Source organism: Eurypyga helias, unplaced genomic scaffold (assembly GCF_000690775.1).
Source record: "Eurypyga helias isolate BGI_N326 unplaced genomic scaffold, ASM69077v1 scaffold9453, whole genome shotgun sequence".
In the NCBI taxonomy this organism is placed as follows: domain Eukaryota; kingdom Metazoa; phylum Chordata; class Aves; order Eurypygiformes; family Eurypygidae; genus Eurypyga; species Eurypyga helias.
The window spans coordinates 8,194-34,313 of record NW_010241827.1 but is presented as its reverse complement, the minus strand read 5'-3'; the positions used below and the strand labels follow the sequence as shown (position 1 = coordinate 34,313).

Below are 26,120 nucleotides of genomic sequence, written 5' to 3'. Positions count from 1 at the left end.
TCGTAACTTGACTGACTTTGGCATGGAGTAGCTGTAGTTAGTCACTTATTACCTGTGTTATTTATTTTTGGATGTTGTTCATTTTGGTTATTTCCTGTTCTTTAACTCAAGAGCTGAATGATGGCTAGGCTCACTGCCTACATCTTTCCATCATCTGATATTGGATCCTCATAAAAATCTCTCTTTCTCATGGGTATGGCCCACAAAGCAGGGTTTTAACCAACATGTCAGAAGACTAGGCTCTTAAAAATGATCAAAATGGTTTGGCTAAAGGGTAAGTGTCCAAATGTCCTCCCGTCTAAAACATGTTATTTTGGATTGAGGGGTGAAATCCTGACAGTGAGTAGTTTAGCAGATGCTGGTCTACAGTCTGAGCTTTGAAGTGTAGTAGTAAAAAGTACAGCTCTTATGTGATACAGCCTCTTTATAGCTACAGTGAAGCTTGTCTGCGACCATATACAGATGTGCCAGATGCAGTTAAAAATGGTCATAGCATATACGCTGTCGTATGTCCTCGTCTCAGGTTTGCTTCGCTGTTGTCAAGTTGTAATGAACCCGTGTTTATCTGTGGTTGTGGGGTACTACTTTGACAAAGCCAAATCCTAACGAAGAGGAACTGTCAGTCATAAATTAGTGCTTCAGGCTGAGTTAGTGTGCTAGTTGATTAGGAATCCATAAATCTCTCTTGATGTCTCATTCTCATTCCCTATTGTTTGAACCTCTGAACTTTCTCTCTCTTTTGGCGTCAAATTTCTGTGCACTAATGGCACTGGGCAATTCTCTATCCCTCTTGTTTCTGTATTCCCATCTTTTTTTTTAATTTCACTCCTCTCTCTCCCTCATTTCTATGATGCCAGTCTCTTTTTTTTCACTGGAGGTTGTCAGTCTTCTACTTGCTCCGAGTTATTTAAAGGCTGTTTCCTATCAACATTGTGACCTCTGGAGGACACCCACTGTGACTTTGAGTTCTACAAGACATCTAATTTTTCCTGAAGTTGAAACTCAGTTGAGGACCTTTCTGGGTCCATACAGGAAGGATTTGAACTTGTCTGCAAATGCAGTTTTTTGCTTGAAATCTAAGTACTTACGCCCATTGCTGTAACACATTCTAGGAAAGGACTTCATTGAACTAGATGCTGTACAAATGCCTGCCAAAAAATACTCCCCCTTCCCAAAGGAGAAGTAAATTGTCTCTTTATAGCACATTGTTTTGTTGATACGTGATCCTCCTTGGTTGCTTGTTGTCTTCATCTGTCTCTTATTTGCACTATTGTATCTGGAAGATAAGGATCAGATTCATGGAGACTCCCAAAAAAGAAACGATAATTAAATTTCTTCTAATAAATGGGGAAGCGGGAGGGAAAGAAAGAGAGAAATGTGAGCAAATGAAGAGTTCTTGGCATGTTTGTTGCAAAAGGGACATGGACGCTTATGTTGACAGTGCATAAGTATACAAAACCCTTTCATTGTTCTGAAGTGCAATAGAAGGATCCACAAACCTGTACAAGACCCTGCTTCAGCAAGTGCAAACACCCACGGTCCTGCTGTACCAGCATGGACATGTGTGTTGTTTCTGCAAGGGCTGGGTATGCACAGGTGACTTGCAGATCTGCAGGGAATTCTGATCCATTGCAAGCTTCAGGTCTGCAGTCTTCACTATCAGTATGATGAAGTGGCCTTAAAAGATACTTTTGAGACCTCACCAACTGATTCAGGAGACCCCAAAATGTCACAGCTAATCTCTGATTCCATTAAAAGCAAAATGTAAATGAATGGAAAATATGCTTAACCTAGAAACTGATTGCTGAAGTCTGGTTACGTACTAAAAGCTGTAAGTTCTTCAGTTATTCATAACAATGACTCATAGTTATTCTTTTGAATATTATAACTCCATATTTTTTGTTGCCCAAAACAGCCGTCTCAGAAGCGCTGCATTTGATACTCTCAAGCTTTAGTAGCATTGGTGGACATGAGACTGAAAAATCCAGTAGATTTTAGTAATAATCACTTCATTACTCATAGCTCTTAAACTGAAAGCTTGAGACAATACCCCCAGCCTAACCAGCTGAATAAATACTCATCTTAGTGATTTTCATTTCAGAAGTAAACATAATGGAGATTTAATGGAGTATTCTGTGATTTTTATACATGCCCTTTTATGTCCAGGATTCTGAAAATGATCTCCAAATTACTAGATTTCAAAAAAGTGTAATGGTACCAGTAGTAAAGCCTAATAACAACAAAGTTAATTGTCTGTACCCTGGCTTATTTGAGAGAACAAGTTCCAGTGTATATGACTTTTAGGTAACTCTTTTCCTTTGTGCCTCAAACGTTAGGCACTGTGTATCTACTTCAGATCAGTATATTTTCTCTAAAGTTTACCGATTCTTGTACTGGGGAAACAAAAGGAAACCATAAAGGGAAAAATCAGACTCTTTCCCTCGTGGTCATCTTGAACTGATTTTATTGCAGGTTTAAAAGGCAGTGGGATTTGGGCAAATTACAGTAGCATATTGACGACCTGTGATTTAGAATTGAGTGATCCGGTATGCTGATTCAGCAGAGAAATTTGAAGCTGAAGTTGACCTTGTAGGCCTGTCGATTTTGGTATGTACAAGAGTCAACATCCTAGGGAACTTCTTACCATACTGTTTTAGGGCAGAAGGAGTAGTAATTATTGCTCATGAGTGGAAGCTAAGGCATAGGACAATACCTGCTGATGGAGGGATAGAAACGTGGAGCACTGCAAAGCATACAGCAGCCCACAGCTGTGTGTTCCAGCTGTTTCTGAAGCTGCTGTGAATAGAGATGCTCATGAGGGAGAGGGAAACAGCTCCCTTTGGAGCGCTGTCTGCCCGTGATGTCTGTTGCCTAAGGTGAAATCTTGATCCTTCAGAGAGATCTGAGGAAAAAGTTGCCTTCGGCCAATTTGAAAGCATGCTCTCCGCATCACTGATGGGAGTGGGGTGGGGGGTGTGCAGTGCTGTGCAGCGCTGCGTAACAAGGTGAAGGCGGGCAGTTTCGTATTGCTCCTCTCTCCTCTGAGGCCTGATCCAGACTGCCCTGTCAGGGGTGTTTTATGGCTTCCCCCTAACTTTCTCCGGCAGCTTTGTTGAGCAGCACTTTAAAAGGGCAGCTGGGGCCATAAAGTAAGTGGTGTGTATGGAGGGCTTGCAGGGCTTTAAAATGCTTCATAAAAGCAGCTAATTCCAGCACTACTGTTTTCTTAAATAAAAGGGAAACTCAAAGCAACCCCTGAGCTGTTTAGATTTGCTTTTTTAATGTCATTCTGTTTAATCCTTCGTGGTGCGCTCTTTTTCCATTTATGGAGCAAGGTGGGCTGCATGAAAGAGGAAATGCAAGATATTTGCCGCATGCAAAATACTGCATGGAACAGTCTACTACTTGGCATCCAGCTTTCTAAAATATCAATGAATACAATTCAGTGTTAACATGGGAGAGTCGCATAGCTCTCGCCATCTGTCTTTTCAGTTTGCTTAAGAGTATTGATCGTTACAAGTTAAAATAAGCTTAATCTTTCAGGGTACCAGCTGTCGAGGGTCTTTATTGTCGTAATCTTCAGTAACAACAAGGCTGTGTTGGTATCAGTCTCGTTTCTGACCAAGGCAGATGGCTGTGTGCTCCAGCATGCGAGTATCGTTGGCATAGACTGGTGCTATCATATGTCAGCGTTGGCATAGAGGGCTTGTTCTGGACAAGTTAAAATAAGCTTAATCTTTCAGGGTACCAGCTGTCGAGGGTCTTTATTGTCGTAATCTTCAGTAACAACAAGGCTGTGTTGGTATCAGTCTCGTTTCTGACCAAGGCAGATGGCTGTGTGCTCCAGCATGCGAGTATCGTTGGCATAGACTGGTGCTATCATATGTCAGCGTTGGCATAGAGGGCTTGTTCTGGGGGAAAAGGGAAAGAATCAAGCATGGATGTGTGCAAGAAGAAAAGCAGTTAAGAATATTAGGGCAAGCACCCTCAGTGATTACTCAGGTCTTAAAAATAGAGCCATTAAGAAGAAAAAGTGTCACATACCTGGTATTTCAGGATTCAGCAGTGTTTGCTAAGGATCAGGTATTTGCATCAAATCTCTTTCTTTGTTTGAAGCGTTTAAGACGTTTAATACTGCCATTTACAGTACTACCTCCACTGCATCTGTTAAACTAGTTCTTACTGGTTCTTCTAGCGATAGCTAAAATACTTAAAGATCCAACAATACTGATTTTCTGTGTGAAGTCCTTGTGGATTTGTTACCTGTATATGATAAGTCTTATTTATAACAAGGGTTTGCCCAATCTAACAGCAGCCTGGAGCATATTTGATTGACTGTGCTTGTTTTATGACCTGGAGATGAGTGCTGCCACTCCCTTCTTCTCCCCTGATGCATCAAGAGCTTTCTTTAATTTTGCTCTGTGTCAGTAAAAAGCCAACTTGTGAAGACAACGGAAGCACCCCAGACATCATCCTTCGCAGGGACAACCCCTTCATGACACATTACCAAGGGAAGGATTCTGGTTCAGAAGATGAAGCAGCCAGCAGAGTTCCTGATTTAGAAAAGGATGACTTTGCCACCCGGAGAGCCAGAATGAATCAACCCAAACACATAGTTCCGTTTAACTCCTTTTTAATTGGTCCCTATACAAGTAAAGATCAAGGTAAACTGGAAGACATTAAAAAGCCTTTGCAGATGGAAAAACAGGAACATGCAAGGTGTGCATTATGGTCTTTTTCTTTCTATTATAACGCTTAATTTCTTATGGCTTGTTGCTGCGTAAGGCTAAAGCTGTCTTGGCTACAAAAATGTACATGGTAAAGTGCAAATGCTTTATCATAAAGTGAACAAAAAAAAAGATGTAATTACTTACTGTAGTTTTTGTTAGAGTATTACAACCAGGAGCTTAAATTGACTGTGAGTGTAAATAACATAAAGACTAGACACTTCTGTTATCTAAGCTCATGAGACAGCTCATGAGCATCAGCAGTGGAGGATAAACTTAGAATATATGTTTTGCATCTCAGCTCTTCTGCTGAGCATTTTCAGTGCATGTTTTTGGATGCATTTTTTTTTCATCTAATGCCATTCTTTCAATAACCTGCGGAAAGCATAGACTTAGTCTTTAGTTAATGTACTGAATATGTATACCTGCTATAGGACTATGTGCAACACAATTTGGTGCAGTAATGTTTCTTATATAGCACTGTCTTCAGAAATAGAGCATGGCTCACAAGTTTGCAGCCTAGAGAAATCTTTTCTGTCTTCAGTTCAGTGATATAGACCTTTAAGAAGTTGCTGAACACACTTATCTGCTAGGCACACCTCTTGTGCAGGAAGCATATTTGTTTTATTTGTGCAAAGAGAAGTGGGCCTAGATAAAACCACTCTATACACATTACAGTGGACCTTAACTGTACTAACTTATACATCAGAAATCTTCTTTTAATATCTAGGAGCTCTTCCCAGTAATGCAAAATGTGCCTTTTAGCTGCTCGTAATTTGATTATATAAACATTTTCTAATGACTAGTTTGGCAGGGCATCTGAAGAGCACATAACCGAATTTTAATATTCTAATGCTATCGACATGACTCTAAGATCAAAGAAATTCTGTAGTATGTTTGCAAGCAAAACTTGAATTCACTTTGCTAATAATATGAAAATGAGATGTTCATAACTATTTACAAGAAAGCTTGTTGCAGAAATGCTGAATACTGTATTAACTTAAAGATTTTTCTTGCTTGAGCTAGAAGTGGTGATGAAGTGGTCTCCATAGTCCGTGAGCAGGGTAATATAAATGAGAGGTTTCAGCTTCGAATGATTCCATGTTTACTTCCTAAAGTTAATATAAAATTAATCTGCTTATAAATTCAGTTTTATCTTCTTGTGCTCTGAACCTCTTCTGTTGACACTGATTTATCATTGGTCCCTCGAAATACCTTTTCTTGCTCAACTTGAATGTGTGTTAAATTAGAAGAAGACGGGTGCACGTGGCATCAGCAAGGCAAGTAGTGACAGGCGAAGACAGCCCACTTCTGCAAGCTGAGAAGACTGAGCCAGGGGAGGAACAGGAGGTGAAAGGGCCTGATGCTGAAAGAGATGATTTGGCTAAACGGAAATCTCAAAGTACACTTCCACAGCTACGAGAAGATGTGACTTTTGTGAATGCCTCTATAACAAAAGCAGATCTGGAGACTTGGAAAAGATTGAAACTGTCAGGGGAGCCCAGGTACGGTTTCTGCCTGTGGACAGGATTGGCACCCTAGGAAGCATGTTTAGTGTGTCACGATCCATGGTGTGCGCTTGTGGTTTTAAACTTGAAGAATGCCTTGATGACAGCCAGTCCTCACCTGTTTAAATTTTCAGCAGTCGTCCAAAACTTGTACAGGGATGCTATCTGTTTATCATGAGACGGAAGTGTGTCTGTCATTTAGAACCACTGCAGTCGTTTCATGGTCATTCCCCCCATGGACACTCTTACTGTCATATTGATAGATCCCTCCTTGTCTCATGGATCAGCCTGTTTTGAAGCTGCTCTGAGGCGAATAGCGCAGCGGTCCATGTGGCACCACTTGCTCAGTAGCTGCTAATCAAGCTGTCCTCAGGACTTGGAGCATTATACCTTGGGGGTATTAACTGAGGATCAGCATCTCTTTGCATTAATGTGGCTATACTGCTTTTGAGACCTGAGCTAATACATCTGCGTGGCATTGTACTCCTGTGCTGAGTAAATACACCAGCACTGTTTGTCGCTGCAGCAGGAGTTGCAGGAGCCTTGTTGTATGGTGAAGACATGCTGTTGTTGTAAACTAAACCTCTGCAGTTGTATGGTGAAGACATGCTGTTGTTGTAAACTAAACCTCTGCACAGGGAGCTGGTATAAAGCAGTTATTCTAAGCTATTTCCCTATGGAGGTGAGCTGTAACATATGCAGGTGATTTGTGACTCCAGTAGGAAAGGATAACAACTCCTAGCCTTCCTGTTTAGGCACATGCCATTTTCCAATTAAAGGTGGCTGTCTGTTCAGGCATTCTTCTAACAATGTGGTTACTGTGTGTAATTTTAGCTCTAATACAAACCATCAAAACTCAATCATTTTCTCATCTCAAAGATATTAGTACTCTCTCCGTTAGTTCTGAGATGATGTGTGCAAATCAAGATTCAGTCCCCCTGGTTTAGGATGCGTGACTTGCTCTTCCCGGTGCTCTCATGGGAACTTCCCCATGACAAGGTGGGTGTGCTGGTGCTTGCGCAGTCCTGTGTCACACACAGCCCAGGTCCTTGCGGGCAGATAAGGGAACTATGGCTTTGTTAGGGTGAGGAACTGAGTCTGGCATGGGCCGTGGGCTACATTCCTTCCCCTAAGGAAAGGCATCCATGGATGTGCTCTCAGAGTTTCCCCAACAGGTCTGCAGCAACATCAGATGCTATCTGTCATTTAGGCCTCATTATGCCATAGCTGTTTGTACCCGTGTCCTTGAATTTTAAAATAAAAACCCTCCAAAACCTTAGGATCATTAGATTTGCTTTATTCTGGGTCTCATTTGGGGGAATTCTTTTATTCCTCATTCATACTAGTGAAGAAGATTTCAAATGTCCCGGTGACACTGTGCCACCAGCTGAAATCACGGTGAAAGCAGCAGCCCACGATGATTTTGCTGTCCGCAAAGCCAGAGCAAACAAAAAGGCCAGTGGCCCCAAGCAGAAGTTTGTGCATTTTGGGCCGGTAACCGAGATCGATCAACAGAGATGGGACAAGCTCGTTATTGGCAGAGCTTCATCCAAGAGCGGAACAGAGGCGGGAAGCAAGAAAGGCGATGTGGAGTGTCACTCTGATGTTGAAACCTCTCCTTCGACCGCTGTTGGCAGTGTCGGGTGTGCTGAACACAGCGATGCCGTATCGAAGCCACAGAACGAGGCCAGGTATTTGGTGTGGCTTAGGAAGCGCTGCTGAGCTGGAAGGGAGACCTGTTCTTGCCAGATGCCGATCTGCATGGGGGTGGACTGCCGCCTAGACCTTAAGAGCTGTTTACGCGCACGGCCTTGTTCAGAAGTCATCCGACACCTTCACAGTATCTTAACGTGTTTAGGGTTACGCAAAACAACGCTGTGCAAAGGTCTTCGTAGAGCTTGCCTCAGAATTTCTGATGAGTGGGGAAATCAGTGTTATCTTGGAGTCTGAGCTCTTGTTCAAGCTTTTTCTGCTTCTTGAATTCCAGCGGCTTTGCTCTGCCTGCTTTCAGCCAGTAGGAATCTGTCCTTCAGCTTGCTGGCCTTACTGTTGTTCCAAAAATGCTTTCTTCAGACCTAATGGATTTACTTTCTGTTTGAAGATGTAATACTGAAACCAAGGTGTACTGGTGCTCTGTGCTTCTGGCATTTATCTGGAGGAGAATTACAGCTCTGGGAAGTTAACATATTAACAGAGCATACGTTTATTTGGCTTTTCCTCTAATTGCTTAGTCTGTGGCCATAGCAAGGCTTTTAATGAATGCTTTTAGCAAGCAATTCACTCAGTTACATTTGTGCGTCTATAACACATCTGCTAACTGAGTTGGAGGACTCTTCTTACCTTTCGTATGACTTGAGAATGTTCTGTCTATCTCACCCCTCCTCTCGGCTGTGTCGCCAGCGAGGTAGCCGAGTCAGGTACAGATGACTCTGGCAGGAGAATGCCATCACCTGTGCCAGCTTTTGGCAGCGTCTCTGAGAAACAAACCCTGTGCGGTTTGAGCAAACAGCAAGACAGCACCAAGGAAGACTGTGTTGGGCATTTCCCAGACATTGAGAGAGATGATATGTTGCTTAGGAGGATGGGAACTTTTCAGAGGCCTACCACTAGCCCCGTTCCCCTACGTTGTCCTCCCCCATCAGTAGCTCCTCATCCACCGCAGCAACGGCAAGGGGAGGCAGTAGCTCATGGGAAGGATTTGAAGACTCCACGGGAAGCAGAAAGGTCAGAGAACAGAAACAGATCCCTCTGAGCCTCATGCCTGGTTTGTGTGTGGTGTTAGCTTGGATCAGTCAGCAGTGTTGTTCCATTCTTCACACGGCCTTTAAAGATGTGTTTTACTCATTCATCATGGCATATGTTCTGGTTTATGAAATCACTTACAAGAATGTATCCTGTGAACATAAACCAGCCTGTTTTCTTTCATAATATTTAAGTACTACAGTGGTTAATTGCTGTTCAGCATGAAAAGAGTCTTTCATCTTTTGGGGTGATTTCTTTTGCGATCTGTGGTGCTTTGTCCAGACTTATGCCAGCTTCTGAGTAACTCCTCGCGTACATTTTTGTGCAGTCCTCAGCTTCTAACGTCTCACCTATGTAAGTGTGGTGTTCAACATAGTTTCCTCTTGCTCTCACTCCCTGCGCTGTAGCTAAAGATGCCCAGTTGTCCATCACTCTGCAACTGTGTTTTGAGTAGCAGTACCCCATGTTGCCTCGGCAGCCGCTTGCCTTCGGGCTGCACAAGCGAACGTTATTATGGAACAGTGTCACTTGTCTCTCTGAGCAGTACTGTCACACGAGAAGAAAGCCAAGAACAGTCTGAAACCCCTCAGCAGCAGAGTGGTGGAACAGAAAACAAAGTGAAATTTCCAGACCTGCAAAGAGATGACATGTTGGCCAGAAGAACTGGAGCTTTCCTAAAACAGCCTGGGCCCAGTGTTAAGCAGTTCCTTCCCATGCCATTTTCAAAGCAGCAGGATAAGCAGGGCACGGCTATAGAACTTGAGAAGAAAACTGCGAGGTAATTTTCCCTTGCAGCTGGCCCTGGAGGCCGTTTGTCAAGGTCTCTTGGTCTGGAAGAGTCGCTGTTGGCACAGCAGCCCTTTCTGCCATACTTGTCCTGGATTCTGTGCCGTCACTTTCTGCACAAAAGAAGGCAGTGCAGGGTTTCTGGCTCTTTTGGTAGAGCCCTGTAAAGACTCAGAGCTAGAGCTCTGCCAGATGCAATATTCTAACAGCATGTGGAAAAGTATATGCATAGCAAGATTGTGTTACATTTGTAGAGGTTTCTTGTTAAACATGAGCTAGATATATTTCCAGCTAGTAATAGAGGTGCTGGATATGGTAGGTTAGAGGCTTGTCTATGGCTTAGGTGGTGCCAATGACTTCCACGCAGAAAAGATCCCTCCTGATAATCCCTGGTGTCTTTCTTAAGCACCTTTGGTCAGATGGTTGAGGCTGTGTGGGGAAGTTGGCGGTTTAAGCCTTTGAGCAGAGTTATCGTTGGCTGCTTGAGCCACAGGCAGGCAGGAGTGGAAAGGTTCTTACTCATCAACCTCTGTCGAGTACATGAGAAGGATATATGTGTGCCTGTGAGTACACAGATAAACAACTACTGTACAGCTCAGCCAGAAGAATAAAAACTGTCATCTACCATAGAACTGAACGGTGGTCTAGTGTTGAGAAGTCCTTAAGTTGAACAGCTTGGTTAAAATATGTACTGAATACTTCAATATTTTCGTGGTATCCAGCACAGTTTGTGTTTCTGACTTAGAAGAATTCGAAGTACAGGCATTTGACTCTATTAAAATGATGTTTTGTGCACCTCCCTCACTTAGCTTGTCACCTATCAGCTATTTGGGTTTGTGGGGAAGGGTTTTGTTAATGACAGTTACGCTTTTCATTATGTGTATGTGATTTTTCAAATGTCGCTTAATATATTTCTTTGCACTGCTGCCTTTGGCTCATTCAGGCCTGAGAAATGCCCACAAGTCTGCATTAATAGCTCTGGAAAACCTGTAATACCACTGCCGCAAGAACAGCAGCAAGGGCAGGAAAAATGCAATCTCCCTCCTGCAGGACAAGATGAGACTATTTGTACTGCCCAAGAGGGTGAAGGTAGCCTTCATGAAGTCCACCTTGGTCAAAAGTCTAAGCTTCAGGAGATTCCTGAGGAAAACAAAATGGAAACGTTGTCAGCCAAGGATGAACATCTGCAAACGTGAGCTCTGTATGGTGTGAATCACGCAGCTTGTACGCCCCTGTGTGCACACTTCAGAATTCAGATCGTGCCTTGCCTGGTGTGTTTTCAGCCCAGACTAAAATACTGTATGTCAGTAATCCACTTTGTAGAAAGAAGAAAATAGTTGTGTAATGTCTTCTCTTTTGACATATTTGAAATACCGAGATGAAAGCTAACTGAAAAGAAGTATTTGACTGCAGTATATATGTTGAATTGCAAAAAGGGTTTATGAATAGCAGAGATTCAACTGGACTCTGCTCTGAGAGATGTGTATCTTGCTTCTCCATGGTTAAAAAATGTTTCAGTGTCGACTTTTGTACATGGTATTTTTGTGATAAATCCTAGATACAAATATGTGATTTGCATGGCTCTAAACAAGACTGTCACTTTAGTGAATGACACTGACGTGTGTATTACCAGTACCATTTTTCAGCTACACCACCCTCACCCCACTCCCCCCACCCCAAAAAAAAAAAAACAAAAACCAACCTTCAACAATAACAAGAAAAGAAATCCTGTGGCTCACTTTCTGCCTATAATATTTGTCTCCCTTGCTTCGGTAATGGTGATTCTGAGCACTGCTGTGGAATGTAACTTTGTGAATGTAAGTTTTGTCTCCATTCATTGCATGTGTGGCACTCAATGTAAATGTTAATATATTGTCTATTTTCAACAACTATTTTCTATACCCATTTTAGGTATACTTCAGCAGATTTTTGTAATGGGGGCATTAGCATGGGGTCAGGGAGGGATGGGTGGTGGTATGTAGTTTGACTTCCAGATGATTAGGTAAGTCTTGTTTGCTGAATACATAATCCCTGTACAGTATGATTCTTTTTTGGTCAGCTTTACTAGTAAGGTTGGATGTTCAAGTGACAGTTCCCCAAATTGTATGGGTCCAGTTGCAATTACAACTTAATGTATTTACCAACACTCTAATTTTATATTTGGTCTTGTAGATTCGGCCCCAGAACTGCTGTGTCTGATGACGCAGAGTAAGTTGTCTTGTGTTCACAAGATTCTATTTTAAACAACTTACACTGCATGCTTTCCTGTCTTTCTACTAATTTAAAATGCAGTTGATGCCTCACTATTATTTTGCAGTGTTCCAGCAAATCAATTTTTCAGAAAAGCACTGAAAAATGGAATGCAATATGGCTTACATTGCAGCTAAAAATAATTTTTATGTAAAAGCTCATAAAAACTGAGCGTAACACTTATGTCCAGCTGTTGCTTAAAGTATTGTTTCCTCTTTTTTTTCTTTTCTTTTGTTTTTCTTCTGAATTTCCATTGCCTCTAATCAGCTACAGGTGAAGAACATAGGGTTGAATCTGGGCTGGGTGTTGAGGAAAAAAAAAAAAAAGAAGGATGACCTATACAGGAAGAAAAAAGAAATCCCAAACTAAAACAAAATCCATTCTGATCTTCAGTATAACTTCCAGGAAAATACACCTTCAGCTCTTCCTTTATTGTCTTTTTAAAAACTTTCTCTTGAATCCATCCTAGGTTGGGTTTAATTTAATAATGTACTAAACTTTTTTTTTTTAAGCTCTTCACCTTGATGCTTTACTTCTGACAGAAGGAGTAGGACTGTGACATGTGTTGGACTCAAACATATTTTAATCGTGTGTGTGTGCATGTAAACTGTAGATCAGAATAGTAGGCAATGTCATTTAGAAAACTCTGTGGAAGTATTAGCTATTCTTAGAAAGTACAGGCAAAGAAATAGTTGGGAACTACCCACATAATAATGTCCTTAATATCCTCCTGTTCACAGAAATGCATGTGACCTGCTCTATCTCCCAGATTAAATCACAAAATCGAAACAGCATGGAGGATTTCTTTTTTTTTAAAGCAAATATATACAGAGTCTCCAATGTAATTTTTCACCCTTTCTTCTAATGATAAAAACTAGAATCATGGACTGAATATTCTTTACAAGATCTGTAATTCCTTTATGATGAGCAGAGCCTGTGTCCTCTCACCACAGAGTAAATGTAATAATTTTCAAACAGCAGAAATCTGTTCAATCAAATGAAGAGATGAGATAAAAAGGGCATAACACAAGTGTTCTGCTTAACAATGGAGACTTCCCTGCCATTTCAGAAAGCCTACCTATCTGATTAATTTGCTCATTTGTTTTCCCACATTTTTGCATGTCTGTTAAATGCAAACATGAGAAAAGGTACATGGACATGCCTTCAAAGAGACATTGCAATGCGTTTGGTGGTACAATGTGAGAGTAGCAAAGATTAATAGAGCCTACTGTTTATTCCCCATTGATTCTGATTTTATTTTAAAAGGCAAAATAATAAGTGTTCAAGCCTTGTTGTCATCCTTTCCAGATGTGCCACAGTTTACAGAGCAACTGTTTTCCTAAACTGTCTTTTAAGTTCTTATAAACGTAAGATCGTGTTTTTCCTTTAGAAGACAAAGTACTTAGAAAGAATCTAATAAAATTGGGCTTTCAAGTAGGAAAAATAAATTGAACTGACATTTAAAATGCTTCCAAAATGTTTGTCAAGTCTCCTTTGAAAACTCTGTAACTTGAATTCAGTCTCAGACTAGGTGCTGTTTATTCCAGCAGCAAAACTAGAAACTCCCTGGTCTGTCTCGGGGTCCAGAAAAGGCAATACTTAGTGTGTTGCTTCTGATCAGCCCCATTCCCATCTCCCAGAGAGATGGGGCTGAATTCTGGGGGTAGTGTGGCAGTTCGGTGTGAGTCTAGGCTTATGCTTTATACTTCAAGCCTGACAAGCGAATTATAGTGAGCTGAGATTTTTGAGTATTTGTTAACTAGACTGATTTTTTAGCCAACCCGTCACTGATGTGTTGGGGTTTCTTAAGTCTTAGTGTGCCTGTAAAATGGTAATGCAGGCACATAATAAATGTCTTGCATAAGGAGTTTTAGCATATTCTCATGAAGTTTTTTACCTTATTTCTCACTTTGAAATGAGTCTGAACATGCAAATCCTCAAGGACTTTTTTTTTTTTAATCCAACACTTGGTCAGACTTGTTAAAAAAACATAAAATTGCTGCATGATATCACTGACAAGGACAACTAATTTGTGAGAGTAAAGTAGCATAACTTAAAAATCACATCATCTCAAGTACCTAGCCCTCCAAAATACAGACTTGGTCTGTGCAGTGGTTTTTCCCAGATGTTTGTTAGAACAGCAGGTCTGGTACACTGGCCAGCAGAAAGGCCTCTTGCTTCCAGAGTTTCTATACAATCCCCAGGGCTTTGCTAATGGCAGAAAATTAACAAACAAGAATTTGGTACTGTCTACCTGCATGCTCTGTGCCTGCTGGCCCAGTGCATAATTGAAGGAAGGAGTAATTCTAGCTTGATTCATGCAGGTGTTAGTGATGGACTGAACTTATTGGTAGTTTATCTAAGAAAGAAATAGGAAGAAATGATGTAGGACTCAGTGAAAGTGTCTTTTGGCAGAAACTCAAGAGTTTTGGTCTACAGTCCTTTCCTAAGGATGAACTTCTCATGTGGAGAAGTTGATGTAGACCTTTCAGTTGGTCTTTTCCATGTATTCAGGAAAGTAGGTGGCTCTTGTTAATGGCCATTACATGTTGGTCAGAGCAGAACACACAGAGCACAGTGCTTTAAGATGTGACTCCTTTGGATTGCTCTCCTGGAAAGATGCATTTGTGCAATAGCACCTTGCTGCAGAGTTAACGTTTGAACCTATCTGGTTGCTTATCCATGGCAATGAAAGCCCAGCAGCAGGAGGTAACAACTAGAGTAGAAGGTGTGTGTGGGGTTGTACTGTAAATTTTGATACCTGGCCTAGGCTGAAGCGTTTTCCAGAGTTTGGTTTTGCTGTCTCTGTGCACGCTGAGAGACCCCGAGTGAATGCAGGGAATAAATACTAGCCTTTCATGAGGACATGAAGGGACTCTGGGTAGAAAGTATTTTTATTTTCCCATCCCAAATGGCAGAGGATGAGTATTTGTGCACTCTGCTAGAACAAGTTACCATCATTTTGGATCTTCCATTTTCTTCTGCTTTATGTGAATGGAAACTTCTCTGACATGAGAGATGGGTACAAGAAGGGAGCTACTCAATCAGTTCGACCCAGTAGGCACAAGGTGGTAAATACTTAACACCAAAGGCTTTTCAAGAGAGTTTCAAAAGCTCTTAAACTGGAATAAACCCTTTAAGGGTGACTTTATTATAAGCTATTTGCTTCCCAACCTACCTCACTAGTCTGCAAAACATGGCTGATATTTAAATGTTCCTTAGTAGGTGATATGCCTTTAGTTTTAAAAACCATATCTCTTTAGGTTCTGTTATTGAGGAGTGCTCTAATCCAGTCCTAAGCAACGCAACCCCTAAACAGGAACCCAAACTAGTGTACCCCTCAGCCCTGTGTTTAAGGGATGAAGCACGGTAATGTGCTAACCTCACTGATCATGCGTAAAGGCAATAGGATGTGTATTCTGTCCTTCATTTCTGAATAAACGCCCACTAACAGGATGGGATCTGTGCATGTCCTTTTCCATCCGCTGTCCAGACCTTTCACTTTTCCCTTGAGAGTGGTTCATTCCCATCTTTGCTTGCCTGAATACAAATGTTGGGTAAATACATATATATGCACAGCTTTCCGTGTCTGTTCACTGTAATTATTGTGTGCACAGTCGCCTACAGTTTTATCTTCACTGGGTGCTTCTCCTGCTAGTCAGCTCACCTGAGGCTACAGATGATAGTTTCTGCATGGCTTTTTTTATTTTTATTTTTTTGCTTTTAATGGCACAACTGAGGTCATGTTTTACTTATTACAGGTAGTAGGGGGGAGTAGTAAGTACGTTATCTTTGTGAGAAGATCTTTATAGAATATGAATGGATATAATGGATATATAATGTCAAACCATGACCTTTTTGTCCTTTAAATCTCTAAAGATCAGGGACAGAAATAGAATGCGTGGAGAGAGAGTGTTTTGTCCTGAACGTCAGCTTTTCCTTGTTAGGTTAGCTGTATTAATAAGCTGGTGCTGATAGCATTGAATTTCTTCAAGGCAGGGAGGGGAGAGGAGGAAGTGCCACGTTGTTTGCACAGCGTGTACTTCTCTGGGCAGGCTCTCCCCTGTTCTGAAGCGATAGCGTGTAGCCAGCCATGCTGCCCGTAATATACTTCCTCAAGCCTCTCTTGTTTTACACTGAAATGGGAACTGCTCTCTGTGCTGTTATTTGGAGGGGTCTTGAAAACTCACTAGGAAACAAATCTTCAGAAAGTAAAATGTTCTGGACTCTGCTCTGAGTAGAATTATTTCAGTAAGAGCTATCGATGGACGTGTAATGCTTCTTAGTGAGAGTCGAAGTTGCAGCCAGCTAACAAAAACAAGAGAAAGCTGAGGAGTATAATGCCTGAGCTGCTCAGTGGGAGCCATAGGGATGCTAACTGGTCCTTCTGGGGGACTGCTGCTTTTGGGAGAGCTTCGTAACGGTGGGGGTGTCCGATTCTGCTGTAGCACCCTCATGTGGCTTTAGCTCTAACAAGCTGACGGAATATAAACCTCTGAATAACCACACCGCTTCTTCTCTCCCCCTTGTTTAGGAGTATGAGCATGTTTGACATGAGATGCGAAGAAGAAGCCGTGACTCAGCCTCACAGCAAAGCTCGCCATGAGAAACTGCAGAACATCCACAACCAGCTGAAAGAGGATGAGACCAGATGGCAAGATGTGAGTGTGCCGCATTGTCCCCAGTGCTGGCATTGAGGACAGCTAGCTGGGCAAAAAAGTGCAACCTGCTCAATCTGCACTGGTTCTCTGGCACAGAAAAAGCCAGGAGCTTTTTTCCCTTTTTTTTTTTCTCCCCCAGCAGATTGTTGCTAAAAGCATAGAAGTTCATAATTTGATGTAAATTACTGAATACAAGATCTTTCTGGTGCCGGTGCACCATGTATTGTGCTTTTAAAAAAAGCAATTAAACTGTAAATAGGTATAAATGGAAGCATAACAGCTTCTAACTGCTGATTTCTTTAACTTTTATAATTAGTAAATGCCAAAAGTGACAAAATACAAGAGTTAAGCAAGACACTGAATAAATAGGCTGGACTTGGAATTAATAATTTTGCATAAATACAGAAAAATGCTAACATTTTCCATCTTGTCCAAGCAAACAAATTAACCTTCAAATTAGCTACACCCTGCTTGAGTTACAAGTCCTTTCCAAACCCTCTTTCCTCAATGTTTTTGGGGTTTTTAAGCTGTCCTGGCATTTATCATTATCTTCATCAAATCAGTAAAGATAAGAAAGTATGATTTGCAGGTGGGGTAGTATCAGGAGTTTTAGTGTCAATCCTGTTCATTCCTGAAGACTGATATTTAATGAGGAATTTGGGGCGTATTTTTTAATTTAAAAAAAGAAAAACACATCTCTTCAAGCAGCTTCTACAGTAATTTCCTGTTACAAGGATAGCTACTGTGAAACATCTCAGGGATGTTTTTGATAGAAAATTCAAGGAAAAGTTGAAAGAACAACAGTATATACAACTATGAAATAACTTTTTGTAGTAGAACAATGAAGGATTTCAGCTGAGAGGTCTGTATGTGTGGGAAGCTATAATTTCCCAGCAGAGATAAGAATGAGTCCAAAGGCATTCAAGAGGTTTGAGAACTCCTTTGCTGTTGAATGGAAAATCCTCTGAGTGAGTAAGTTTTCCAAGCCTTCAGTACCTTCTACGCTGAACTAAAAGTTCTGAAGAGCCACTAAAATACCCTTACTGGAATGTCCTTGGCATTCAGAGGGCTTTATGGAGGCGACACCGCGTTCATGGTCAGACGTTTTTTATATGCCCGTGCTGTAAATTTGCCAACAATTAACAGTTTCATGGCTTTTTTTTAATTATTGTTATTTTTAAGCATTAGAGCTGGTAAAGATAAACATGTCTGGCTTTTAGTTACAAAAAGAGGACCAAGGCTTCTGTTATGAAATTTACTAATGAAAAACTAATTTCCAAACAATAGGCAATAGTGGGAGTAGCTGAATAAAGAAATGCTTTGGTACTTCAATGAGAATAATTAGTAACTGAGGAAAATGAAAGGCCTATGTTTCAAGAAGGGGATTATAGACTAATATATGTAGGTCGTGAAGAAATACTTTAATGAGCATTCCCTTGAGAGTAATGTCAATAATTTGTGGTTTTAAGCTAAATTAAAAGTGACAAGGTTTGTTCCTGGTTTTAATAAAATAAGTTATGCTTGCAGTACCTTCTGCTGTTTACCAATAAAAATGCAATTAAAATATTTGGAAAACCACGTAATTAATGAAGTAGCCTTTGAATTGAGTATGCTTACAGAATCTCTGGGTTTTATTAAAACCAGAATTTGTTAGAGTGCATGAAATATAATCTGTGTACTAATCTCCTGATGTTGTAAAGTTAATGACAAATGTGCCCCTGCAGTTTCCTACTAAGTTATTTTTCTTTGCAGAAGTTCTGCAGAGGTTATTTTTTACATGTAAAATTTAGTTCCATTACTAGTTGGCTGCAAAGAAAGTTTACATCTTTGGAAAATTCCTTACTGTATTACTTTTATTGTGAAAAAGATCTTGTCTCTGTACCCTCCAGGACTTATGAATTCATAACCCAAGCAGGATGCAAGACACAGGTATCCGTAACAGGTCTGTCCTGTGACTCTTGGGTTTAGTGTCAGGCTGGTTTTGCAAGAAAGGTAAAGAACCAGAAGCAGGGGATCTTCTGGACAATTTTGGGCAGGCAGATTCCAAAAAGAGTAAGATCAGCACTTCAACAGAACATATCTGTATAGCAGGATAAAAACTCCAGGCTTTTTGCCCTGTCATGTCTCACACCAACCAGGTGTGAGCCACTTTAGTCTCTAACCTGTGTTGCTCAGATCTGGGTCCAAAGGTATTGGAGGGTGCCCATGAGGAATATTTTGTTTGGATGCTGTACTGCATTTTTCCTTTTAAAAAAATAAAAGAAGCAGCATGGGGCAACCATGCTTGCATGTAGTTTGCTGATAGCATGGGCAAAGTATGGGACTATCAGCTCCCCAACTATCAGTGTGTCTGTAGTTCATGGTGAAACATCATCCCTTCCTCCAGTGAGCCCCTGCCTCCCACACATCTGACTATTAAAATTCTTCACCGAAAATAATTTTTCTGCTTCATCTTCCTGGGGAATCACTTTTTTTTATCTAATGTTGACCCAAGTGAAAATGAGTGACTGGACCAGTCCTTTCAGGCCAAATTTCCTGGTGTTATTACCTGTTGTGCTTCTGCAACACTTCAAAGCCAAAAAGAAGATAACACCAGTGGAGGTATGAAATACTTGCTGGATCCTGCTGTTATGAGAAAAATCAGTCGGGCAATATCTTCATATTGTGGTATAATCTCCTTTTCTCTTTAAACTAAACATTGCTGCCTGCAGATGATGGGAGTCTGGTCCAATGCAGGAGCAAGTGTTGCAGAGCAGGGTTTCTGCAGCCAGCTTTTAGCTGTTTGCAACTCTGCGTTCAGGTGCCTTCCTTCTCTCACAGGACCTGGCTCGGTGGAAGAGTCGTCGAAGGAGCGCTTCACAAGATTTAATAAAAAAAGAGGCTGAGAGAAAGAAAATGGAAAGGTTATTGTCTGGAGACGGAACAAACGAGCGCAGAAAAAGCATCAAAACCTATCGAGAAATTGTGGAAGAGAAGTATGTTGTTTCACTGAAGTGCAGAGGCATGTCTGAAAATGCTGTGTGCTCCATAGGGGATGGGTAGCTGTGGGCAGCCACGCCTGCAAGCCTGGGATGAGGGAGAGGGAAGGATGTTGATGGAGCAGAGGAGATAGGAGTGATTTCCAGGGTTAATTTTAATGCAGTCATCTTTCTTGTGTTGTCTCCCATGCAGAGAGAGAAGAGAGCGGGAGCTTCATGAGGCATACAAGAATGCAAAGTCACAGGAGGAGGCTGAGAGCATCCTCCAGCAATACATCGAAAGATTCACTATCAGTGAAGCTGTCCTTGAGCGTTTGCAGATGCCAAAAATCCTGGAAAGAAGCCATTCAGTGGAGTCAAATTCCCCACTGAAAGACCCAAATCCTCTGAGATACTTAAGGCAACAGTCACTGCCTGCTCCAAAATTCACTGCCACCATTGAAGCAACCATTGTTCCCACTGCTGAATTAGAGCCCAGCAGTTCGACGGGCCGTACGTCTCCCAGCAAAAGTGTTGTCTCCAAGGCTGTGCCTATGCTGACACCCAAGCCTTACTCCCAGCCCAAAAACACACAGGAGGTTTTAAAGAACTTTAAGGTAGGATACGTTGCAGTCCCCAGAGTCAATCAGGAGGCAAAGAGATCCTGACTAAATCATCTGGATGTATAAATGTTCAGTGTAATTAAGTAGGAAATGGTTGCAGCATTCTGATGTTGTAACACTCAGCTTTCTGCTCTGTGCTGCCCAATCCAGTGGTCTTTTCCTGGTTTTTAGAAATTTGACCTGTTCAGACTGAAATATTTGTGCTGGTGTTTTTCCTCAGGCTAAATTTGGTTTTGCTCTAAGAAAAAAGCAAAGCATTCTGTGAAAAAGAGGTTAGGAAAGAAACGTTGTCACGGTTTCTTGTTTTTAAACAAAAGGGAAGGGGCAGGGAGCGTGGAGGCCCTGACGTTTGGAGCAAGACCTGGCCTGGCTTTTGTTTCAAGGGGCTGATTTTTGCCATACTCAAACAAGTCTGTCCCATTCAACCTTTGAAACATTGCAGATTGCATGCATTCTGTGTGGAGAGTCCCTACTCCTTCAGAGTCAAGAGTCAGCTTGCCCAAAGATACTCGCTGCCCTAAAAATGCTTCTCACCAGGGATGAATGGGGAAAGCTGCTTCGCTGGCATAAAGATGGGATATAGGCTGTCCATGCAGGTTTGAGGAAAACAGATTGATAGGGGGGCAGCAGAGGGGATTGCTGGTGAGAGAGACGGAGTGACTGGATTGGGTTGCAAAAACTGAGCTAAGATTACGGGAATACAAGTAGTAAGAGAGCTTGGATGAAAGCACAGCTGTCTGGAATAAGGAGCCAGTTACAAGATTTGCAGGGCAAGGGGATAGAAGAAGAGACTGAAACTGGGATATGAAACCTGAGGAGTGTATCTTTGGTGGATGTGGAGAATCAGAGTAAAACACTGAGCCTGTGATGGAGAAAGTAGAGTACTGGGATATGTTAGAACTGGCCAGAACAGGACAAGTTTGAAGACATCAGCTTCTCACAGTGCCTATACCAAAACTGGAGCTTCCCCAAGTCTCATTGTAGCTTTGTAGTCAGTGCAAAGCCACTGGCATGGGTGGCCCAGCCTGTAGAGTTCGCATCCCCTCACGTCTGCCCTTGCCATCTACTACTTTGCTAGTGATGTGCAGGGGTCCCTGCAGCTCTGCTGATGTCCCAGTAGCATTGCTACCATGTGTATTCAGGTCGTTTACTTTTTTAAAAATAAGTTAGCTTTGTATAGGTAGTGAAAAAGCATGTTGTCTGTCATTTCTTGAAGTCTGTCCCAGTTCTTGTGGAAACGTCCCCACCATGTTTCCTAGTTGAAATGTGAAACTGGTGATTCCTGTTTCTCCTATACCTCAGTTGGTATAGGGGACTAGAGTTTACACTTTTAACATCAGTGAATTGTGGATCTTTGGGTTTTTTTCTGATCCATGCTGCTTTTTTCCTCAGAGGACCAAGATACATGTGTTTATCACCTTCACGTTAATATGTCGTATGCATATGTAGTTCACATAGGTGGATGGAAACTAACCCTTGGATGCTTCTCCCCCTGACCAGCCACCACTAAAAGTCTGTCTAGATCTTGTTTGTCTGATGTGGAAGAACGTGATTTGTCTCAGCAGGAGTCATTCCCAAGCACATGTAGCTGTAGCATTATTTTCCCCTCAAACACTAGTCTGTCAAGGATCCTCGGCTGTGGTGACAATGTGTTGACTTGCTCCAGATCAGAGGGAAAGGAGTATGTTTGTTTAACTCTGCAGCCAGGGCATCTGTCCTGATCACTCAAACATTTGGTTTTCCTCCATTATATAAATAGAGAATGTCTTAGTCTAAACAGAGACGCTAAAATGGATGGTGCGGCCTGCCGGTGTTTTCCTGGCTTTTTCATTTCTGAGCTCCTTCATGACCTGCCTCTCTGATAATCGAGCACACAGTCCCAGAAGACTTGGGGCTCAGTGTCTGCCCACAGTTGCATTTGGAGATAAACCTTAAGAGCAGTACTGTGTTGAGTGGATGATGACAGTGAGGAAAGGGAGGGAACCCTTTCATCTGAAAAGCTGTCAGAAGGGGTGAAACCATTTTCAGAGCCGGGCTGTTTCTCCTCTTCTTGGGAGTTTGTTGTGTGAGGTGCTAACTGCCTTCACCTCCCCACTCTCAGCTCAGAGCTGAGGATGCCCTGTGCCGCAGAGATGGGCCCTGAGTTAATCACTCTCAGACAGAGAAGAGACCTCAGGATGCACGTATACAAGAAGTCAACGGGAGGAGTTTGCCCTCAGCTTAGCACTGATGGCATATACTAAGTTGGAGTGTCGCTCTTGAGATATCCAGGTTGCTTACTCCAGAAGTAAAGTACTGCAGATGAGTACACAGTGAACTAAGGAGTGGGGCAGGGAGGATGAGGTGGGAAGAACTTTGTTATCTTAAACTGTATTTCAGTTTGGTAACGCCGTTTTGATGCTTGTTGCATCAGTTTTCAATAACACTGAAGGAAGTGAAAAGTTCCCATGGAATGCCTTACATCTGAGCTTGTTTTCACATGGGTTTTTTGGTTATGCAGTACCTTGGAGAAACCTGAAATGACTAATAACCATACATGGGTGATTGATTAATCACCATAAGGGGTATTGACTGATCACCGTAAGGGGTAATGGGTTTAAATTGAAAGGGGGGAGGTTTAGGTTAGATATCAGGAAGAAGTTTTTCCCGGAGAGGGTGGTGAGGCACTGGAACAGGTTGCCCAGAGAAGCTGTGGATGCCCCATCCCTGGCAGTGTTCAAGGCCAGGCTGGATGAGGCTGGGAGCAACCTGGTCTAGTGGAAGGTGTCCCTGTCCATGGCAGGGGGGGTGGAACTAGATGATCTTTAAGGGCCCTTCCAACCCAAACCATTCTATGATTCTATGATTCTGTGTCTCAGACAGCTTCTCTAAGAAATCACTGGTCTATGCCATTATTCCTCCAAAAGTCCAGTGATCAGCAGAGTCTGCCCATATTTACTCCCTCACCTTTGCATTGTCTCTCATGATGATTGTTTTGCAAGGAAGGATCTCTGTGCAGAGAGTAGCAAAGCACTCCTTCAAATCTATTTAAAACTCACCCCTGCTGACAAGCCTATAAACCTCTGTGCCGTAGCTGGGCAGGAGCAATGTGGTGTTCCTGATACCTGGTCCTCTCCTGGTCTCTCTCCAGCAGGGCCCTCGTAGGGTGAATGGCTTGTGAGTTCTCTGTAGCAAGGCTTGCTTTATATATACTGTGACTTCTACAAATAGCCCTCCAACCAGGAGGACGTTTTCATATGCCACCTCCATTCAGAACGTAGTTATGAAGTATGAAAGTCCAAGGAGGAGGCTGTGTCATTGCAGAGGAAGAACCTAGGCTTATTTTGTATTTTCTTCCTTGCTTTAGGGTTCCTTAGTGGGAATATATGCCAACCAAGGAGTTAGCTTGTCCCTGAGAACAATGTAATTAAACTCTTTCCTTTCTCTTTTTCATGGAGACAGCATAAGATCATTTTCTGGGAAAACAGCTGTTTATTTTATCACTTCATGGAGAAGGTGGAATGCCCAGTTTTATTTTTTGGTGTCTTGCCTTGGTGTTATGAACGGGAGGAACTCTGTTGCTCCTGACCCTTCAAAGTTCACATGACAGGGCTTCAGAATGCATGGTCTACTAATACTGTGGTGAGGTCGTCAGGTTCATAGCAGTTCATCAGCGTAATTAGTCCTGGGGAACCTGCTTGACTCTTGCATGAGGCCATGCAAAACCCAGCCATTCTGAACTAAATATAACATAAAGCTTTGTCGTTCTTTTAAAATCCACCGATCTGTGATGCACACAAAAGGTGTCTGTATGTTACTGAGAGAACAAAATGTGGGAAACCAGGGAATCCAGAAAAATTATTACCTTGTCTGTATTTTGTTTATGACCGCCCTGGAATAGCATTTTCTTCTGTTTTGGCCCGCTGAATGAAATGTGTGCTTGGCTCTGTCCTTCACTGATGCAGAGGCTGTGTTAACAATTGTAATACCGTGTTGAAGTCCTAATTTCCTAAATTGCTTTGCTACTTGCCTCAGCATATTTATTTAACTGTATTCTGCAGGTAGATGGAAAAGTCAGCATGAATGGAGAGAATTTCAACGGCGTGGAAGAGAAGGATAAAGAATGTACAACAGTAATATTTACTCCTTCGCCGAGCAGATCTCTGAAATTTGACGGAGTAGCCAGAGGGGACAGGCCCCCAGTAGAGTTGAAGAAGGACCCCACAAGTGTTGAGCTCAGTTTACAGAGGCCTGCCACTCAGAGTGTGCACAAAGAGCCAACAGTAAGACCAACACGAACAAACCAGCCTTACTTTCTCTGCCAATTTTCTGTCTCCTAACGTATTTAATCACTAACTAATGAAACCCGAGTGCTTATGTTTCCTTTATTTCAAGAGGGTGTGCCTGGACCAGGGAAAAAGACAAAACAAAAAAAAAAAAGAAAGAGAAAATCCTTTGTAAATGAAAGGCTTCTTCCTTTGGGATGCGGCTAGAGAAATCAGATGGGAAGGTTTGAAAAACTTTTTGCAGCCAGCATCTCTTTTTTTTTTCAGATGACATGTAGCTGATAAGGATGCTTTAAATATGCTGGACCAGGGAGAAATCCACTCTGTCCCAGCTATTGTGCAGATTTATTCTGCGCTTCTCCTAATGTTAGCTGATTAGATCAGCAACATAATTGGACTGTGCAAGCCATTATAATTAGACTCAGTTTTCAATTTTCAAAGAAGAGGATGTGGATGTGCTGGCAGTTTTGAGCATTCAGCTTTCATTCCCCTCTCAGAAATATTAGAAAAGGGGATAAGCTATTGAAATGCTCGGAGGGGCCAACATGCTTTTTAACTGCCTTATCAAAGAAACAAATTAATTTTACCGTTTCATCTTTCTCTCCCCCTTTTCCCCAGAGAATAAAGCAGGGGTAAAACTAGAGCATATCACAGCAGGAATCTAGATGCTACAAAACTGTAATAAAAGTAGACAGTAAAAACAAAACAAGAAATAAGGACCGGGCTGCAAATAAAGCATGTAAAAGGGTTGCAAACAAGTGGCAGGCGCGGGAATTCTCGCCGTTCTTTTCTGTGTAACAACAAAGAGAATCGGAGATGTGGCGAGAGTTGGTGTATGATAATTCTTGCTTTCATCTCAGATTTCTTCCAAGCATTGGCCAGATGGATCAGTTGGGCAGGAATCTGTCCCCAGGGAGTTACGGTTCATTCATGCTGAAGGGCTTGTGTCTTATCTTACTCCTCTGCTTCATGCCAGTCTCTGGCCATGGACAGCCAAGCCGTGGAGCCTGCAGCAAGCATGGGAGCTGGGATGTGCAGGGAGCATGGACTTGATCCTCTCTGGGAACTGGTGTAGAGTCAAGAGTGAATGATTTGCAGGAAAGCAGGCAGGGATGGCAGAGCAGAGACTGCTCCTGTCAGAGTGAATTGGCTGTAAGGGAAAAGCCAGGTAAACATTGCATCTGATACAGGAGAGCTGGAAACGGGAATTTGGATAGAGAAGAGCCTCAGCTTGCGATAGATTAGAAGTACACTGGTGATCGGAAAAGAAGCTAAATGAAAGTGCTAACGTCTCCTTTTTTAGGATTTCCATACCAGTATATCTGTGGAAAAGTTGAGAGGAAATTCAGCAGCAGAAGCTAATGTTTGGGCTTGGGTGTATTTGTACCTGTTTCATGCCCACTCATCCTTCCTTTTCTACAGCTTTGAGTGTGATGTGGCTGGCTTACCACAGATTTTTCTGTGTCCAGTTTCTGCCTCCAGTGTCTTAGCCCTCGTGGTGATATTGGCAAGGGAGGCAGAAGAGTTAAAATTCTCCAATTCCTTGTGACTCTGACATTTGCAGAATAATCTCCTGGTTTGTGAGCTTGAGTGCACTTGAT

The 26,120-nt window shown here is 42.1% G+C and overlaps 1 protein-coding gene across 1 annotated transcript in view; it reads left to right on the top strand.

Moving 5' to 3' along the window:
• Positions 1-24,516, top strand: part of LIMCH1 (LIM and calponin homology domains 1) — a gene marked incomplete at its 3' end in the record, with an annotated part of 42,211 nt that extends 17,695 nt beyond the window's left edge. The window contains exons 6-10 of the mRNA XM_010148877.1: positions 11,936-11,971; positions 16,548-16,674; positions 19,495-19,649; positions 19,846-20,248; positions 24,295-24,516. Coding sequence (XP_010147179.1) covers positions 11,936-11,971; positions 16,548-16,674; positions 19,495-19,649; positions 19,846-20,248; positions 24,295-24,516 — 943 coding nt within the window. The remainder of the gene's footprint in view (positions 1-11,935; positions 11,972-16,547; positions 16,675-19,494; positions 19,650-19,845; positions 20,249-24,294) is intronic.
• Positions 24,517-26,120: the final 1,604 nt, after the last annotated feature.